The 20,665-nt window shown below is 51.5% G+C and overlaps 1 protein-coding gene across 1 annotated transcript in view; it reads right to left on the bottom strand.

The window, feature by feature from the left end:
* Positions 1-20,665, bottom strand: part of PLXNA4 (plexin A4) — a 417,569-nt gene that overhangs the window by 84,752 nt on the left and 312,152 nt on the right. The window contains exons 5-9 of the mRNA XM_032869059.1: positions 17,825-17,925; positions 5,359-5,482; positions 4,493-4,646; positions 3,140-3,239; positions 625-739 (exon numbers count right to left, since the gene is read on the bottom strand). Coding sequence (XP_032724950.1) covers positions 625-739; positions 3,140-3,239; positions 4,493-4,646; positions 5,359-5,482; positions 17,825-17,925 — 594 coding nt within the window. The remainder of the gene's footprint in view (positions 1-624; positions 740-3,139; positions 3,240-4,492; positions 4,647-5,358; positions 5,483-17,824; positions 17,926-20,665) is intronic.

Genomic DNA, 20,665 nt, shown 5'->3' with positions numbered 1-20,665 from the left:
GAACCGCCAACTACCAAGCCCAGCCTCAGAGTTTCTCATCTAGTTGGTCTGGGGTGGGGTGGTTAACTTTGAGTTTCCAACAAGTTCACAGGTGATGCTGATGCCACTGATCTGGGAACCACATGCGGAGAACCACCACTCTGGTTGATAAGTTGACTATTCTTTCTTTCTTATTTCTCTTGCCCTGTTACTCCACTTGTCCAGTTTGATCTCAAACTGAGATCTGAGAGACAGCTCTGAGAGACAGCCAAGGAGTCTATTCATAGTCTTGCTGTGTACTTGTAATTATTTCTATCACACACACACACACACACACACACCGGCCCATCTCTCTGGAATTGTTTCAGAACTCACCTGGCATGTGGAGGGTCTTCATGGCTAGAGTGACCTAGAATGTACCTTTGCCTATAGCTGACCCTCCAGAACTGACCCAGAGCCCACTGGCCCCAGCGCAGGGCTTTGCATCTTTACTGCTTCCATGTGGTGGTACCTTAAGAGTCAGGCTTGGGGCGGAAGGGAGTCCTGTAGGATTTACCTTTGTTTTCTCTTCTTAAGGGCAGGCCTGCCTCTTGTGCCCCATGCTCACGGCAAAAAGCACTCACCATGCTCGGTGCCTGGACCTACCTCAGGCAGCTTGACTCGGCCTTCCTGGAAGGAACAAGTCTTGGGGTCATGGGTACAGACGTGCCGGTATTTGCACCAGTGGCATCGGTACGGGCTCTCAACGCAGGACAGGCACCTGTGCACAGAGGAGGAACAGGGACAAATTACAGAGCCTTGGTGAACCCAAAGCAGAGGGACTAAGACACCTGGGTCTAGCTAAATATTTTTTAAACCACCTTCCAACACTCAGGAAGAGCAGATCTGATACAAATCTGTCCCTTTCAGCTTCAAGTTCCCAGGATGCCCAGGTTCTGTGGCCTTCTCCCCCTCACACAGGTAGGTGAAAAGTTGATCCCCAATGGCCTAATCCACCACACTCCATCTCCACAGGATGGTGCCTTCTTGTGTTGAACTAGGGGACAATGAGGTCTAGAGTAGAGGGGCCCACACATTTAGTGCTGAGAAAGAAATCAAGGTTGAATTCCAATTGACTCATGGATCTCACTGTCAAGGACCCACATGGACCCGCCCCAGCAGAGGAAGGTTCCAGGCTGCTCTCCCAGTGCAGTGGGTCCCCTCACAGCCAGCAATCCTGCTTCTATACTCCACCCTCAAGAAACAAAGGTAACATTATAAGAGCTTCTTCCTGCTTAAAACCCAGCATGGTTCCTGTCTTCCAGAGGGTAAAACCCAAATGCCTTGCCCTGCAGGCTGAGCCCTTCATGATGTCCAGGCCCACTGTCTCCACATGTGTTTGCTGCTTCAGCCGGGAACAGGCTGTGCTCTCCCCATGCTGTCTTTCTCCCTGGGGTACCACTTCCCCTTCCCTCACCCGCCCATCTCTTCTTCCTTCTTTGACCAATGGAGAGTTGGTCACCCTGGGCCATTATCCCGTTAACCACTCTGTTTATGCCTCTGGGACCATCCTGGTCTTACTGTATCATATTTTACTTACTCACTGCCCAGTTCATCCACTAGTCCACATGGCCATGACTTCTGGAAGCACAGCTTGGGTCTCTGAGTCCTACTTCTCCTTCTTGTCTAATGACACTTCTTATATCTGGTAGATGCTTAAAATTATTTTCTGGACTGCCTAGAAACCTCACACATGATTTTATCTGTCTATTCTGCTTTCCTAGAGGGACAAAAGGGGGGCAAGGGAAGAGGCCACCAAGTGGTAAAGCCACGGGCAGCTCCGTGGCAAGAATCAGGAAGAGAATTCTGGCGTCGATGCAACTTGTTTTTGGCCAGAAGGCCTGACTACCTCTTCCTTGGAGCCCCAGAGATAGCCAAGTGCTGGACTCACACCTGCCATAACCAGATAGGTAGACTAACATTCCACCAGCCTAGAGCTCAGAAGTGTCTTTGGTTATGTTAACTAGCTTGTTTTACAGGGAGAGGAAAACAGAATAGCATTTAAAACAAGCAGGGCTTTATGAGATCAGGTCCTCTGGTTTTCCAGTGATGTTCCGAACTCTGGGGGTTCCATGAGTTTTGTTGGAGACAAGGAGATAGATGTGTGAGGCTTCAGGACAGTGCGGACCCAGGCCTTCCCAACCCTCAACCAGAGTAGCTCCTCCTTCCATCTGTTTTGTATATCGGGCTTCCACACCACCTAGTTTTGGTTGGAGAAAGGTTTCTCTGACTCGTACCTTCTCAGTTTGGTCCAACTCCATCATTTTAGAGAGGAGATAATCATATAATAACAGCAAAAACATGAGCCATGCCCAGACAGTGGCTCTAAATGCTGTGCTTGTGGTGGCTCTTCTAGTCCTCACAGCTGTCTTGTGCACCAAGCGGGGCTGATGAGACAGGCAGCAACCAGGGGCAGTGACCAGCCAACTGGGGCTATGCCCAGAAGGGCCCCAGCCATGTCAGTGGTGAAATATTTGGGTGACATTCTTGGAAGGAGGACTACAATTTCCCCCATGGACAGAGAACACTGGGACATGAATGGTTAAGTTTCCATCTGGTCTGACTCCAGAGTCCAAGACTCTGGTCCCCATGCCTTCCCTTGGGTAGTGGACGCCTCAGACAGGGTCCGGGCTGCAGCTGGAGTCCGCCAGCATGTGCCTTTGGGCGCCACTCTGATCCTCTGTAGTCCAAGTACTGAGCTAGCCCACAGGGGACTGGGGAGGGCTGACCCTTAAGTGCTTGGCCTGGACACCCGTGGGGGCTCCTCTCCCTCCTTAGACCCTTCTTGTCACCCAGGGTGCTGGCTCCTCTGTTCTTCAGGTGAGGGGCACCATCTTCCTCTGCAGATGGTGGGAACCACATCGGGTTAGACAGATTGATGCCAGTGAAGATGTGTGGGCTACGGATTCGGAGGTCCTACACCAGTGGTTCTTACTCTGCTCATTCCTGCCTCTTCCCCTTAACCCTGTGGGTACCAGAGGAGGGGCCTTTCTTGTCCCCTTCTCCCTACAGGGCCTCTAGATGGCCACTCCTTGCCAAAAGTGCTGGCACCTTCCATCTCTGGATGAACCTTGACCTCCGGGAACAGGGAGCTAGCTCAGTGAGGTTGGGGGCCACTTACGAATTGTGGACGCTGCAATTGTAGAAGACAAAGCTAGTGCTGGCAAAGGTCATGCCCGTCTCCTTCGACTTGAGCTGCAGCTGGACGACATGGTGGTCCCCTGTGGGGTGGAGTCAACCACAAGTTCAACGGGAGCCCAAGACTCCGTGTGAGGGTCCCCCTGAGAGTGATGCATCCTGGGAAGGGGAAGCCTGCCACCCCAGGGGTGCTCCCAGCCCTGGCAGGACTCTGATTCAGCTGGGTCCCATCCCAGGACAGCCCTCAGAGCATCTGCAGAGGGCGCTTCTGGTCCATTCCTCTGTGCACGCTGTGTTGCTGGCACCCACCCTTCCCATGCTCAGCAGCTTCTCTCCTATCTGCTCACGTGACAGGCTCCCATTCAGGGTGTCCAGGCCAGACTCCCAGAATTACACACACACACACACACACACACTGATTAGGTACCAGGAAGAATGCGTAGGCTCTTTGTAACACTGCTCCAGGCCATGCACAAGGTCTTGCGTAAATGTGCGTGTGGCGCGCGCCTAAGGTCATTCCTCATCTCGGTAAGGAGACACTCTGGGTTGACATCCCCACCTCTGGGCGGGGGCTCAGGGCTCCATCCTGGCGGCTGTCCCCCCAGTCCTCAGCTGGCACCAGGGAGGAGCTGGAGCCCATGTTTAATTCACAGCCCTGAACCCAGGCCCCCACTTCCAGGCTTGTTCTGTGCCTTCCCCAAGAGTCTCATTAATCAATCAGCTCGGAACAAATGTGACAAGCCCAAATGGGAGCGTCAACATGGAATCAATCTGCCCAGGCTGGGCCTGTCCCTCACCAGTGTTGGGCCTCTTTCCACCCCCGTTCCTCCCAGTGCAGCTGGCTGTGAACTTGCAGCTCTGGGAAGGCACGGCAGGGTGGGGATGGCAGGCAGTGGCCCGAGATCAGAGACCCAGCCGTGCAGGCAGGGTAAGGAGCCAGATGGGCCCTGGCACCCCCACCCCCACCCCTGCTCCTGACCAACTTTCCCTCCCCCACGGCCCCTCCACGCCTGCCCCCTCTGGCTCCAGGACCATCTCTGAACCCAGCCGGCACATTCTGATGCTGTCCTGGCCTTGCCCTCTCTGCACTCTATTTGCAGCTTCTCCTCACCTAGGATGACACTGCCTCCAGGAAGCTCACCTGGTTTCAACAGCCATTTGTAAGAGCAGTGAAAAGACACTCCATCCCCTTCTTCCGTATCATACCCACCAATGCACCCCTCTCCTGGCTCTCCCCTGCCTGTGGGCTCCCTCAATGCCCCCATGCCTGTCCCGAGTTCTCATCAGGGCGGGGGGAAGGACATGCCACCCAGCTTTGCCTCCGGGGACCACTCACCGTTCTCGGTGATTATCCGGGGTACTTCCTTGGCTGCTGGGGAGTAACACTGGATCTGATTGCCCACCACCAGCCCGTCCGTCTCTGACAGGTCCTCAAAGGTGCAGTTGACACCAGCTGACAGCTCCGGGACATTGTATGTCTCTAGGACCAGCTGTGAACAGCGGGGCAAGGGGAGAGAGAGGAAGAGAGTCAAGTGGGGAAAGGGAGGACGTGGAGAAAAGGAAGAAAGAGGGAGAGCAAGAGAGATCAGAGAGAAAGAAAGAGGGAAAACAGGAGGCGATATTAACATAGAGAAGAAGAGAGCCAGTTGTTCACAAGACATAGAGACAAGGTGGTGGGGTGCAAAGGGACAGACACAGAGGAAACTTCATTACATATGAATGGATTTGGCCCCAGGAAACAGGAGTGCTTAGGGGATGAGTCTGTAGAAAGAAAGGCTGGCAGGACTGAGGTCTTGTGGTTAAGCTCCTCTTGATTGTCCGCAGTTTTGGAAAAATGGCAAACCAACCACCAAGCGCCCAATGCATGGACATGGGAGCCATCCTGTCCCTTTCCCCTTCTGTGTACGTTCTTCCCATCTTACAGACAAAGACGTCCTTCCCAACACCCTCCCTCTCTTGGTCACCCTTTCGATCCTGCTTGGTATCACACTTTTCCCTGTCTTTCTACCCATGGTGCAGAAAGCCTGTGCCCCATATCCCTGTGCCTGCTCCCCTCTTCCCTTTCCAGGGATGCATCCTCTAACGCTGCTCTCGAGCAGCAAGGCTGGTCAGGTGGGGCCCAGCTCTCCTGAGGGGCCTTGGTGAGCTTCAGTGGGGAGAGAGTTCTGCAGCGTCCCTGGACCCAGATCCCCCTGCCCTTACCAGGACATTGTACTGGGAAACAGAGATGTTGCTGGGATGGACGGTCAGCCGGACGCACTGCTTCATCTCAGAGGCAAACCTGCGGGGCTCTCTGGACCGCTCACAGCGCTCCTTCCGGGTGCACCTGGGAGGGACAGATTGACGCGTGACTCAGGAGATGGCCACTTCCTCCAGCAAGGGGCCGAGACGGAGGTCAAGCCCTGCCAGCAGCTCCCAGGACATGTCCAAATTCAATGTGTCCAGGGCTGACCTTTCTGCCTCCTTCTTCCAGTCTCGTCTTCCCCGACCATGGCTGAATTTAGCAAGTCTAATCCCTTGCTGCCAAATGCAGAGACTCGAGGGTCATCCCAAAGACCCCTCCAGTACTCCTCTTTCCCATAAAGAGTAGCGGAGTCACTGTTCTACCTCCCCACTCATCCTCAGCCCTCCTCCCCACTTAGGCACACTGAGAACTGCTCTCGCAATATATGTATATCGTTCTTGCAATATATATACAATATACTCTTGCAGATTTCCTCACCTTGTGCCACCCTCCAGACCAACCCTCCCTGCCCATTTCCTCTGTCCAACTTCCACCTACCCTTCCAGACATGGGTCAGCCATTATGCACCTGCAATCTCTCCCCTCCACCAGCCAAGGCAAAGTGAAGGATATCTGGGGGTTTCTTACTGTCTAGAACTTCTCTGACTATACGATAATTATGGGTACCCCCTACCAGGTGTGAGCTCCAAAGAAGAGACCCTGCCTGACTTATTTTGAGATCCCCTGTATACCTCCTGTCCAACAGACAGAAGACAAATGTGGGGGGGGGGAAGGAAGGATCAAAGGATCAGAGTGGACGCTCAGCAGCTGTGTCATTCAAAGTACACTGTGTCACATGTGGACGCCATCCAGGGCGACCTGGGAACTCACAGGCCTAAGTGATGCAGCTTACATGCACCTGAGAATCACAGCCCTTCACCCAAATGTGCACAGCGTGCATGGGGAAGGTGCTTAAGCTCTCTGCCCCGGGGTCGGGCCATCCCTGCCTTCCAGTGGGAGCTCCCTGCACACACTTATCTGAGCTTTAGGGAGTAGTGTTTAAGCCAAGTCAGATAAACCATGGGCGTGCGGACCTTCGCTGAGCTGCTGTGATGTGGAAACTGCGGATCCCTGATTCTGCTGTGGGGGCAAGGGAAGCAGGGTCTTCAGAGAGACAGGCTGGGGTAAGCTGGGGCAGCAGGGAGATCATTCCTGAGTGGCTGATCTGCTTTGGTTAAAGAGAACAGAGTTCAGAGGAAGGAGGGTGTTGGGGACTGGAAGGGACAGGAATGAGCATCGGCAAGAAGTTAAGTATGAACCAGAAAGGCCAGGATGTCACGTGGAGCCCACATGGGGAGTGGATACTGGGGAGGGAGCATCCGCCTTGAGAAGCAGACAGGTGAAGCATCTGAATTTATAATTAGCATGACATTAATAATTGACAGAGTACTTCCTCAACATTTGTAAACTTACTTGACAGTTCCCCTGCCAATAATATGTCCCCAGAAGTAAGATTCTGACATCCAGAGATTTTTAAGTTAAGAATAACACCAAAAGGGGCGCCTGGGTGGCTCAGTGGGTTAAGCCTCTGCCTTCGGTTCAGCTTATGATCTCAGGGTCCTGGGATCCAGCCCTGCATCAGGGCTCTCTGCTCAGCAGGGAGCCTGCTTCCCTTCCTCTCTCTCTGCCTGCCTCTCTGCCTACTTGTGATCTCTCTCTGTCAAATAAATAAATAAAAATTAAAAAAAAATGAGGGAAGAGAGGCTCCAGGACATCCTGAGCCTCTCTTGCAATGACTGGGCACAGTGGAACACCACAGTGGAAGAAGATACCTATGGCTTCAGTGGAAGGGACAGCCTAACAGTGGAGAGTCAGGGGAGAATTCAGCAAATGAAGGAGAAGTCACCGAAAGTTTGGACTAAATGCAGAAGAGAAGACCCAGGGACAGAAAGGATGGCCACAGAGTAAACTGAATGTGTAACGAGAAACTAGAAAACAATTCTGAGTAATAAACTCACAGCTGCTGGCCACGGAGCACTTTGTAGGCACCATGGTTTAAGAGGTTTATGGTTCATGTCAACGTCTCTCAACAATGTCGTGAGGCAAGTACCATTGAAAAACCCAATTTATAGACCAGGAAACTGAAGAAAGGGTGGGTAAGTCAAGGTCACTTGGCAATTAGCTAATTGCCCAAGGTCACCAGCTAACTAGAGAGAACCAGTATTTGAACACAGATGAACCCTGGAGCTTCTGCCCGTGACCGCTGCGCTGTACCTCCCCAAAGCTTCGAGACCGAGAAGCAAGGGTCAGACCACCTTACTACAGACTAAACCCATTTCTCTACCATCTTGATGTTCTCTTCATGTGGCTTGAGGCAATGTCAAAATTTCCCTTCAAGCTTCGTCTCCAGGCTAATTGCTATTTTTGCCTGCCACGAGGACGCACTTGAATATCATTGCAACTTGTGACTTCTCTAGGATCCTTCTAGGAATCCTGAGAGTGAAGGGTCAGACACGAATGTGGTCACCTCCTGGGCACTCCCTGACTGCTCTAGCAGACCATGGCAACAAGGGCATCTGCCTAAAAGTCCTGGAAGTTAATTTACCAGGCTAGCTCCTCTGTGAGGACTTCATTACCTCCAGCCATTAAGCTAATGTTATGGACTTTTCCAGGGTGTCTGCATTGACATCGCTATTAATAGTGTTATTACTCCCATTAACGGTAGACCCAGAGAGCTGGTACAGGCTTAAATTATTCACTGACTCCCCAACTTTGAAGTTCTGATTTCCAAGAACAATCAGAAGGTCTGAAAAATGTCTTTGATTAAATTACAAAGAGAGGAAAAATGAACCTGCATCCAGGCCAAACTTAACCTGCCAAATAGAAATCCAGATGAGGAAGAAAGGACCCCACCTATCTTGCAGGGGTCCAAAGGCACTTGGCTGGGGGGATCTCAAGATGAGGTCTACCTGCATGGTTTGCTGCTTCCAAGGTTCATGTGGTTGCATTTTTCCATGGCTCCCCAAATTTGAGAGCCCCTGAACCAAATATTGTCATCCTCCTCCCCCAGGTTTAGGTCTTACCAAGAAAGCCACCTGTAGCTTACAATCTGAAACATCCCATGTAACTGTGTAATTTTTGGCAAATTACTTAACCTCTTGATGCCTCAACTTTCTCTTCTACAAAATGGGGACAAAATAGCATCTACCACATAGGATTATTATGGAGAATGAAATGATGTTATATAAGTAAAGTATTTAGAACAGGGCATAGCTCGCAGGCAATGAGCCTTCAATAAACGAACACCAGTATTATGATCCCATCCCTGCTCTTCCTTCCTCATGCATGCCTTCCCAAACTGCAGCTGACACAGAAGCAAGAGTTTTCAGACTGGCCCATGGGGCAAACCAGAAACAGAAAGACAGAGATGGTTCCAGCAGTTTTCCTCCTAATGAGGGATGGGGGACCCCAGAGGCCAGGAGGGAGGAAAAAGGGAAAGAGCGGTCTGGTTTGCTTGGAGCTCTGCTTTCTTACCAGCTGTCAAAGGGTATTGACTACTCCGCTCTCTTAGTGGAAAGTCAAGTTTAAGGTCAGTGTCAGGGATGTTTTGACATTTCTACTTTTCCTCAGGGCCCATGAGGGTGGAGGCTGCAAATGTCCTAATGCACAGACCACTGACCTTAGATGTGATAGGATAATGGAGGGGGAAGGACAGATCCCTTCTGAGACCTTACCGGGTCTGTCAGGGTAATGGCCCTCTACTCTTCCAGGATTGTGATTTCTCATTAGCCCAGGCAAGAGCTGGCAAGTGTGCAAAGGATTCATGCATGACTTTTGGGGGGTGTGCGGGGGTGAGGGCTTAGATGTTTCCTTCAATGGGTCTCCAGATGCTTCTTATAGCATTTCCTTTTACTCGGCTGCGGGAGGACCCTGGAGCTGAAGGAAGGTCCTGTTTCACCCATCTGCCAAGCAGGTTCGACAATACACTCTAGGTGACCTGGGATCTTCAGACAGTCACCCATGCCACCACCCTCGCCACCCCTCCCCCTACACAGACCTGCAGGGGGCAGCAGGAAGCAGACCCCAGCCGATAGCTCAGGCAGGCCCCCAGAACTGGAGGGTGGCCCTGCTCTCCTGCTCCTACAGCCCTTCCTCATCCTGCTTTCTCTGCAGTTGGGCCCTCCAGGCCCAGTCCAAAGGTGCTGAAAGGCCGTGGGGACAGAAGCCTGGACCCTGGAGGGGTTATTATTCAAGCCAGTGGTTCCAATGAGATTATCCTCTCTAATGAAGCGGCCATCTCCGCCCTCCCCTAAGCCTGAACTTTTGCTGCAGGAGAATTCCCAGCCAAGTGGAAAATTGGAAAAGAGAGGAATGGAGAAAGGAAGGGGGTGAGGGAGAGGGAAGAAGTGGTGATTAAGCTCTTTAGAAATTAATTCCTAGGGACAGTGATAGAAATATGAACGTCCAGGGCCACCGGCTGGGCGGGCAAATCTCAATTTGGAATTGGGGCTTCGAGTGCGGCCTGGGTGAGCCTCCAGGCCGGGGCTGGGTGGGTGAGGGCTGGCCCATGCCCTGGCCCTCCAGCAGGGGCCACCAGCCTTGGATATAAGGGTGTCTCCCGACTTCTGCCCACAGCTGACCCCCAGCCATCCTTAACGTCTCACGTTAGTCATGGTCTGGGCTGAAGGGCGCCGTTGTGGGGAGCTGTGTTTGAAATTTGAGGAGACTGAAAAAATGGGGTGGAGATGGGGTTTCCCAAATGATCTTTACAGAAGGGCTAAGAGGAATGCTCACTCTAACACCTCTTTGGTCACTGTATCCGCATCTGGGAACCCTGGTGAGGGGAGAAACTGGGTTTGCCAGTACTGTTGGCCTTGTCCTCGTCAGGAAAGCCTGTGGAAATGGGCAGATACATGTGCGGCTTGGAGGAAGGTGAGCTAGATGGGGAACGGAACCCTTCCAGGCCAGGCGAGTGTGCAAGAGGTTTCTTCAGGAAAGGCATGGACCAGGCCAGCCCTGCTGTGTCGAAATTCTACGGTCCATGGCCTTGACCTAAGTATTTAGGCTGTTTCTGGATAAACCATGACTACACTACAATTACCCTTGTTGCCAGCAAGGTGGTGACTGAACCTGCAACTGGACTCACAACCTTTTGTCATCTCTAAAGCTCCAAAGCCAACCTGAGCAGAGGCTGTGGGGTTCCCTGCCTCCCGGACCCTACCCCTGGTGCAGGAGGAGGGCATAGGACTTCACGGAACCAGCAGGTGTAGGAGTCCAGATGATGCCTAAGGACCTTCGTGGGCTTACATGGCAACCATGTGGTCCTGGCCCACCAGCATGTCTGCAGGGAGAGCCAAGCTCTGCCCTGGGTGCCAGGTCCGAGGCTCACCTTGCCTTCCTTTCACCCCTGCAAGCCTTGAACAAATGATATATTGAACACAAACCTCAGGTGGTCATAAAAGGGACCCAGGGAGGTTCCCTGCTTCCGAGAAGAGAATTGCACCTAGCAGGTGCCCAACAGGAAGGGGAAGCGGGGACCGTCTCTTGCTTCTCTTCATCAGTAGGGAGCATGGTTTGGACCTATTTATTTCTTTTAAGGATGAGGATAGGTTAGGAAAGAGGAGGTGGAGAGAAGAGCAGGATTGCAGGGAGGGGGAGGGACAGAGGGCAGGAGATGGAGGGAGAGAGAGAGAGAGGAGGAGGAGGAGGAGGAGGTGGAAGAGGAAGCAGAGGCAAGTGGTGGGAGGCTAGTCTATTTTCCCCGTGATCCAGTCAGTAACAGGGAGGATGCTGGCTGTTACTCGAAACACACTCACGGGTTACTTGGGTTGATCCGAGCCAGCCTGCAGGCTACACGTTATCCCATAGCCTGGACCTTTCATGTCTGCTAATGTCTCCAGGCCAGCAGGTTTGGTGCAGGGCGGCGTGGCCAGGAGGAGTGTGGTGCATGCTGATGTATGGTGTGTCCATCTGCACTTGAACCTCAGAGGCAGCTCAGCCCCCCAGGCTGTCTGCAGGGGGCCAAGTCAGGAGACTGGGAGGGATGCTCAGACCTCATATGGACCACAGGACTTTCCTAATTCCTACAAGCTGATGGCATCGTTGACTTCACATCCTTTGGTCATGAACGCATGTGTTATACACATGGATGTGGGGAGAAGGGGGAGGCAGGAGTGAGGAGAGGGAAAGGGAGCTTCTTTAACCCCTGCTGTGCATCTGCTGAGCCACAGATGGAAAAACTCCCCTGTACCCAGTAACCCGTCTGGGATTCTTCCCTCTGGACCAGGGGCTGGTAACTTGCTGGCAGAGAGTCAGGGAAGACCAGAGCGTAGACAGCAGAGTCTGCTGGGCAGACGGGATTCTAACGGTTCCTTGGGAGTGTGTGGGTCTTCTGCAAACAGCCCTCGGAGAGATCATTGCCTTTGTAGGTTGGTATTAAGTAATCCTTTGACACAGCTTCAGAATAAAATAAAACCAGGCTCTGGGATATGCTGAGAAGCAGCAAGGAAGCACTTGCATTTTTAGGGTAGGCTTGTACTTCATTCAGGGGACACTCAGCCATGGCTACGGGACAGACTTTGAGGCTTCCCAGGGGTCAGTGCCGACCAGGCTGCTGAACACGGCCTCCATGGTGTGGCTGGTTGGAGCTGTCCAAGGCAGGGAGACTTTGTTCCAGCTGCCTAGCCACAGCCCCCCAGTCCTGGGTCGGGTGGGGACAGGAAGGGACAGGGGCCATGGTGGAGGCCCTGGGGTCAGATCTGCAGCCTCTGCTCCCACAGTCACTGCAATTGGGGTGACCTCCAGGTCACCATGAGGGCATTTCACACACGTCCTTTGTTTTCATCTCCAGGGTGGCTGCAAGGTGACTCTGCCATTGTTGCTCTCCGTGGAGGAAACTGAGCCCAGGCTGGCTCTGTCCATAGGCAGGTTCTGAGCTGTAACCCCTCCCTTCCGCTCAGGATAGAAGTACTTTTCCTCACCCTCCCTTTCCCTCTCTCCATCTTGGCAGAAGCCACACAAAAGAGAAAAGGAGTGGATACTGCACAGTAACCCGGGCCAAGTACACCACGGTGGGCATTCTTCCAACAGAAGAAATCTGCGAGGAGGGGTCACCACGGGACAAGGGAGAGACTTCATAAAAGCTGGTCTTATTTTCCCCCTGTTGATGTCTTGGGTTACATGAGCCTCCCAGGAGTGACGCTGATGAACGTTCTTCAGAAAGGTAACGTCTGGGCCAATCGATGTGGCTGGGTCCACCGTGGGATCCCATTACCTGCTGAGACCGAGACTGGCTTCTTGGCCTGGGCCTGGCGGGGGAGGAATGGGCAGGGGAGATGGAGAAGGGCCTGGGGATGTGCCAAGCCTGGTGGTTGGGGGGAATGTTCCAGGCCCAGGACAGGCAAAGGTGGGCTGGGCCAGAGGCTTTCCTTAACCTTTCTCCAAGTCAGAACAGGTAGGCTCAGGCCCAAGGTGAATGCCCTGGAAAGACGGGCTCAAGATTCAGGGACAAATAAAAACCCAGCTTGTTGAAACCACTGCTGCCATCGGAAACCAGCAAGCCTCGGGCTGGGTCAGGGACCGCATGAGAGGACAAAGGGGCTATGCTCTGTGCTACTGGATTGGCAGGCCCGTCCTCTGAGACAACAAAAGGGAGGTTTCAATTACACAAGCATTTCTTAAGCTTGTTCAGTCTGCATCCCACCTGTGCCCTCGCTGGTAGAAAGGGCCCTTTCAGCCACCTGAGCCACCTGTTAGTACGGGCCATGCCCTTGAACTATGCACTTGCTCTCTCCTTCTCTCTCCTTCTTCTCTGTCTCCTCCTATTTTTCTCTCTCTCTCTCCCCCCAACCCCTCTCTCTCTCTCTCTCTCACACACACACACAGCTTCTGCTGTCCTCTTCCCAGAAAGTTTCCACCCTCCTACTCCCTACAACCATAGGGAAAACTGGCAAAAGTGGCAGGAAAAGGACACTTGACACTCTAAGGAACCCTCTTCCTGAGGCTCTTTGTCCTGGTTTTCCTGAGAGTCAGGCTCGCGGGGCCTCGCAGCACTTGGCACTGGGGCTTGCCCATGATGGGCACCTGCCAAATGAGCTGATTCTGGTCCAGTCTGCAACCCCTGCCCCCTCCCTGGATTAGAGTCCTTATTCCCAAGAAGCTTCAGGGCAAAGGCCATCTCATGCAGTCCCTTGTTTCCCCCGAGGCTGGCCCTGTGCCTGGCACTGACTGAGGATGTACAGAGAAGCAGTACGGGGGCACAGCACTCCCACAGGCAATAAATCCCCCAGCAGTTTTCACCAGGCTGCCTTCTCAGCAAACAGAGGTGCCCCAGGGGAGTGTCTGCAGGCTCCTTCCGGCCCCCCTCCACCTTCTGCATGGACTCTGCCTGTCCCAGCCTTTTCCAGCCATGTCCTCGTGGGTCCCTCCCAACCGCAACTGTCCGGGGCATCTATTTAAAATGCAAGGAAGAAAACAAAAGAAAAGAGAAGAAAAGAAAACTAAAGAAAAGAAAAGGAAAGAAAGTAAAGTGAAATAAAATAAAAGAAAATAAAGTAAAATAAAATGGAAAGTGTGTCAGAAAAAGCAGTGTCTGGCTTTGACCTGAACTTAAGTGATTAAGGAAGAATGTCCCAATGGAAAGAATGGGAAGGAGCATGAGAGAACTTTCTGGATGAAGGATATTTTGTGTGTGTGTGTATATATATATTTTCGTTGTTGTTAAGATTTTATTTATTTATTTTGGAGAGAGAATACATGTGAGCTGGGGGAGGGACAGAGGCATAGGGAGAGAGAGAACCAGACCTCCTGCTGAGCGTCGAGCCTGACGTGAGAAGACGTAGCGCTTGATCTCATGACCCTGAGATCATGACCTGAGCCGAAATCAAGAGTCAGATACTTAGCCAATTGAGCCCCCCCGCCCCGGGCACCCTCAACGTTTTATCTCTCTTGGTGGGAGTGTAGATTACCTGGGTCTTTGCATTTGTCAAAACTGTTCAAAGTGTACACTTAAGCTCTGCTTATCTCACTCTACGTTAAACATCCTATTTCCACATACAGCGTCTTAGAAGACCCCGGGGCCCTTCAGGTTTCATTCAGCCATGTGGGCCAGCGTTCCTCCTCAGCGACTAGCCGACTAGTGCTGGGAGGAGGTGCCGGGGTGAGCCGGCCGTCCTGACGCAGGGGTGCTCGGGAGCTCTGTCCGCCCAGAGGAGTTGAGATTTACCAGACACGCCTGCACAGATCCTGGCACCAGGAGGCTCAAGCTTTCAGAGGACACTCCCTTGACCTGGTGCTGGGCCTCGAACGTTTACAACATCCTTTATCACTTGATTTTATCTGCTTGCCACCAGCACAAGAAGGATCTCGTTTCCTCCTTATAAACGAGGATTCTAAGCTTCTGATGTACAGAGCTCCAATCCTCTTAAGTTGTGGATTCCACATTGGTGAAGTCACCTTTCTTGTTACCCTTTATTGAAAATCCCCACATGGATACTTACGGCGCTTTTGGGTCATTCCTGGATATGAGCAGCCGGATGGAGAAAACTATGCCTTGCTACATCTGCCCATTCCTATCAGAGGCTGAATGAGGCAATGATACTCGGCTTTCTTGTTTCAGTTCATGTATAAACAAATGTCCTTTTCATGGTCTGTGTAGTGCCATGGTATTTTTTTGTTTGTTTGTTTTGTTTTTGGCTTTTTTTTTTTTTTTGCATTTTCATGTATTTTGTCAGTGACTTTGTTCTTTGAAATGGCCCCCAAGCGTTGTGTTGAAGTGCTCTCTACTGCCTTTAAGCCTGAGAAGAGCATGATGTGCCTCATGGAGAAAATACATGTGCAAGAGGGACTTTGTTCAGGTGTGAGTCCTGTTGCTGTGGCCACGGCATTTTGGGCAAGGGAGAGCCGCCGACAGCAGCAGCAGCAGCTCTGTGCTGAGCAGCCAAGACCAAGCCCTCGTACAGCCCTTGCTTTCTGAGGACGTGTGCCCACTGAGCACTGTACCAACACGACGCGTACGAATACGATACGCAAACTTCATTATCAGACGGGATGCCAGGTTAACGGAGACGAGGGCAATCCAGCTGGAGCAGCTGTGGCTCAGAGGCTGGCAGTTTGAGGCTGGGATGCCCATGGCAAGGGAAAGATGGATCTGAAGTCGAGCCATCTGGACAATCCACGGGGGTTGACTGAAGCCATTAGAGGCAGGGCACCCGCACCCGGGAGCTCTCCGTCTTTCCCTGACCGTGCGGCCATTCCTGCCCCACCTCCTCTTTCCATCTCATGACACTCCACAGTTCAGGACATGCTTTCACCAATGCCATCTCATTTCATTCTCCAACAGCTCGGTGAGGGGCACAAGACAGGCATCGCCATCTCCCATCCACAGATGAGCCCGGCTGCCCCAGCTAGCTGGCCAGCTGGGGATTGTGGAATTGGGACTTGGTGGCAGATGCCCAAAGTTCATGTCCATGGCTGTTTTCCTTAGGCCATGCTGATTGCGGTGCTGCTGGCTTCCCAGTGCAGGCTGATGGGTTCCTTCATGAATTTCCCAGACTTCTCTTGGGCCCCAGACCACCCTTGTTTTCTGCCATTGAATGGGAGGCAGGCATTATGTTGCCAAAGGAGAAACTGAGACCACACAGGAAGTAATTTCTGGTCCTTCCTCTTCTTCCTCTTTAACTTGCCTCTAGGGATGGAATGTGAGCGTACCCACAACCCCTCTGCTTCCTTCTCAGAGCCTAGGGGTCCCTCCTCCTCCCAGGGTTTAGTGCTATGTGGGTCAGCATCTCCAGGCAGGACCAAAGCTGACATGGAGACCTGTCTTTGGGTCCCACAGACAGTGTCTGAGGGTCCAGCTTTACCGATTGCCCTTGGAGGATGCTAAGGTGTGAGTGCCCCACGCCTGGAACTGCGGAGCAGCCCTCAGCTAAGGAGAAATCCAGGTGGCCTAGGTCCCCAAGGAAGCAGTGGGTCTGAAGCATGGTCCCTTCCTGAGAGACCTCATTGTGGGGGAAAAAGGAAATGACTTCCCTTCTGCCTTGCAAAGTACCACATAGGCAACCCTTCTGTACTGATCGGGGCCAATCTGATCTCTGAATGCAGTCTCTCCCATTCTGTCCTGCTGGCCACTCGTGGGTTCTACTGCTTCCTGGTTCCATACACGCCCTTGTGCCCACCCCCCACCCCTACTTCCCAGTCATCTCTCAGTTATCCGGGTCAATGGGTCTCAAGTTTTCCCACCATAATATGCCTAAGGGAGTTCAAGGAGTTCAAGGACTCATTATGTGTGAACTTGTCCCCAGGGACGGGCGGGTGACTGTGCCCTTGGGGAGAATGTGCTAGAATTTAAGAGGACATTTCTCACTTTCAGAAGCATTCCCTGCATGGAGGCAAGATCCTGTTCCCACCTTCTTAGAGCTGAAAACACCTGGAAAATGTTCTTGGTCACATACAGTCAGGCTCTCAGCAGGGAGACTAAAGTCCTTCTCCTTAGTGTGTAACACTGGGTCCAACTGGTAGCAAGTCAGCTTCAGGTGCTGACTAGAAGCCTGGGGTTCCAGCAACAACAGCTTAACTGGATATAAATTCCCTCTGAGTGGGGGGCCCAACTATTGTTGGCTTCTCTAGTCAGCAACGCCAAGGGTCTTCTGATCCCCAAGCCCCCAAAGGAGGGCTTTCAGCTCTCCCCACATGTCTGGGTTGCTTGTCTGTACCCTGCACCCCAGCCCTCAATCACATCTCAGGCTACATCTACCTCCACTGTATACTGTTGCCTCCTTCCCTCTTCTGGAGAATACCATGGAACAGGCACCAAGAAGCACACAGGGAGAGTGCCTGGCACTTGGGACACGGGTTCATTGGTCTAGTGAGCCCAGGCCCATTGTCCTCTGATAGCCAGATGGGTGTACTGACAAAGAGGGACGGTCCTTGGGCGCTACACACTCGAAATGTCCACCTCAAATGCCAGAAGGTTCTGGGTGGATATGGAAGACTATCTTCTGTTGTTGTCAAATCACTAAGTGGGGAATCCATATCTTGCACATGATTTTGCGGCCTACGTGAGCCTTGAGAAAAAAGTTGAGGGAATTTTTTCCTTGGTATTTAGTCCTGGAACATCAGTCTGCAGCCAAGTCACCATCAGAAATGTCCAGGAATTCTCCCTCCGGCCCGCCAGTGTGCAATTACCTGCATGATTCCATATCCTGACTCATCATTATTCCCAGGCTGACATGTCCGTATATTTCTTATGGGAATCTGACAATTTAAGGTGAAGTCGGAACAAAGAAGGGGGTACGATTTGCAAAGGGTACAGAAAAAGGAAGAGTAAGAAAAGGCAGGGAGAGAACAGAGATCAAAGGGAAGGAGAGTGGTGACAGAAAAGGCGAGGAGGAAGAGGAGAATGACGGGGGAAGTGGGAGGCAGGAGGAAGCTGCCCAGTGGTACTCACGTGTTGTGGAGCACACACCAGCCGCAGTGGGGGTCGCCAGAGCCCAGACACTCGCTGCAACTCCGATACTGACCACAGGACTCCACAGGGACTCTGGTGAGCTAGGATAGGAGGACAAGAGAAGGGTGATTGGGGTTTTGCAGAATACCCAGTAGTTCACTGGGGAGAGATGCTATTCTATCGGATAAATCACCCGAATCAATGTAGGAACGTGGAGAGGCCCAGGGCCCCAGAACAGAAAGGGGCCTTGAGTGATTATATTTGAGCAGGTGGCCACGAAAGCATCCAGGGGAGATGAACACTTGTTACTTTCTTAGATGTCTCTGCCTATGACCTCCTTAGAGTTCATATTAAATTGTTATAGAAGATATTTATATTGTGTACATTTAAACTTTCCCACTGTCAGAACCCCAAAATACTCTACATTTACTTCTTATCAAGGTAATAAACCCAAATGTAAATTCTTTTTCTTGTTTCTCCTTCCTTCCTTCCTTCCTTCCTTCCTTCCTTCCTTCCTTCCTCCTTCCCTCCCTCCCTCCCCTCCCTTTCTTCCTCCCTCCCTTTCCTTTCCCTTCCCCTCTTTCTTTCTCCTCCCTCCCTCCCTCCCTCCCTCCCTCCCACCCTCTCTCCCTCCCTTCCTTCCTCCCTCCATCCCTCCCCCTATCCTTCCTTCCTTCCTTGTTTGCTATAAGGTGATCTGTCTTCCTCCCAGTTCCCCTCCTTTATGTTTGTTTGTTTTTTAACATCTGTGTGGTCCCAGAGACCATGTAAGAAAGCGAGTCCAAGACCCTTCTCTTTCTCATTTCCCATGCCTTTGAACTCACGTTGTAGCTCTTAAGCTGTCCACAATCTTCCTCCTGCTGTTGGCCAACTGCCTTTAAAAGTTTTTCACTCTGGGGTTTTCATAGAAGAGCTGTTGCTACTTCTCCCCCTACCCACACCCTTTTCATGACTAGAGGCTTCCTCTCCAACCCCAAAGCCTTATACTCGCCCTCGCCAGCTGCTTGTTAATGTAAAATGTTCCACGTGACACTTCTGCTCAGCCCAAATGCTTCCGTCTCCTGCAGGCTCCAAAAAATCTTGTGCGTGTCTTTGTTCTCCAACGTAGCTTTCCTGGATGATGTCTTTTCACAGGACTTCTCAGGGCCCGATACATAAAAGGTACTTGATCACGATACCCAGCATCTCACAGAATTTTAATTTTCTTTCAATAGCCTTGGTCTTTATTCTCTATGTTGCCAGTTTCTTCTTTACAAAAAGTTTTTTGTTTTGTTTTGTTTTTTAATCATCTTCTTCTGTTTGGGGCACCATTGTATCTCTGCAGAAGGCTTCTTACCCAATCTTTCAGCTTGTGCTAAGAGAATCTGATGTGACCGTCCTTTTTAGTTTTTCGCCATCAGACAACAGGCACGGAGATGTGCAAACCACTCGGACCGGACTGTGCTTCTGTGCCTCGTGAGCCAAGGCGCAGGCTGGTTCCCCCTGCTGCTGCGTGGGGCGTCTGCCTCCGTAGAATTCTGTACACTTGGCAGGGGCTACTTGTAACTCATGCACAGGCGAACTGGCACCAGGGTCTGCTCAATTAGTCTTGAAACCGTCTTTTGGAATTAATTAATAATTAATTCCCAGCCTCATATGATCTCACTTCCCTTTCTCCTTCCCTTTACGTATCTTTTTTGTCTTGTTTTGTTTCCTCGAGTGCATGTGGAGCCTTCCTAATGACCACCTTGCAATCCCACTTCTTCCCGGTTACCTGCTGGCCTCCGGCTCCCCTTCTTGTTGTTTTGCCCTTGGCCTCTCTCTCTACATTCTTGGATGTCTTTGTGCACATGTGGGATTTCATCTTTCCTGTTCTTACTGCTTGTGTAATCTGCACGGACCAGGCCTCAACTCTGCCCATATGCGACTTTCCCATTTTTGCAATTAATTCTGACAAGCAGTTTTGCACAAATTACCCTGCTGGCTCTACACATAGCCAGGAACTTACCCTATTCCTAAGGCCTCTTTCATTTCTGTCCCTACCCTATAAGTGGGCACAGACATGCTGGTCCTGTAAGCATGTAAATAGTGACTCCCAGCCCCAAGTGCCCAGACTCCCAGGAATGCAGAAGCGGTAATAAGGTCCACAAGCTATTTTCAATAGTTCCGAAAGCCTAATGGAAATTGGATTGTTGCTGTTTTCTTTTTCGTATGCATACTCAGTGATGTATGCCACATATTAAAAATAGGAAATATATCATTACTTAATAAATGCAGTTTGTTTAGCGGGCAAAAATCTTTGAAAACATGATGCCTAGAGGGGAAAGAGTAATAAAAGGGACCCTCGGTGGTGGAAGTTGGTAACACGAGTACATAATAATGTTTTCATATGTTACAGCTGCTTGTCTAGCACTCCATATTTTGCATGGGCTTAAGGAGAAAATCATGGCTTGTTCAATCAAAAGCATTTTCTTGGTCTAAACTTAATTAATATCTTCCCCAGTTTCTCCCATTGACATGTTCTATAATCTGCCTTGGACTCATGTGCCATGGGGCTCTGGGGTGTGCCAGCTGCTTGGCGACCTTGATGTTCTCAAAAGGTTTTGCATTCAGATTTCTAAAAATATCTCGCAACTGGTATTAAGTAGCGCCAATACCTAGAATTGTAAAACCCTCCCTCTCCCACTCTTTAATGAGCATGATTTTAGTTCTGTTGGAAAGAGGGTGGGAGCCCACAGAGCTGGGCTCCAATCCTGGCTCTGCCCGTTTACCAGCAACGAGGTCCCGAGTCTCATTTTCCCTGGACTCTAAACAGGGACACAGAATCCCCCCACCCCTCCCCGTTCACAGGGTTTCCCAGAG

This window comes from Lontra canadensis, unplaced genomic scaffold (genome assembly GCF_010015895.1).
Source record: "Lontra canadensis isolate GAN:19392208 unplaced genomic scaffold, GSC_riverotter_1.0 scaffold2, whole genome shotgun sequence".
In the NCBI taxonomy this organism is placed as follows: domain Eukaryota; kingdom Metazoa; phylum Chordata; class Mammalia; order Carnivora; family Mustelidae; genus Lontra; species Lontra canadensis.
This window is presented reverse-complemented; position numbering and strand designations above follow the sequence as displayed.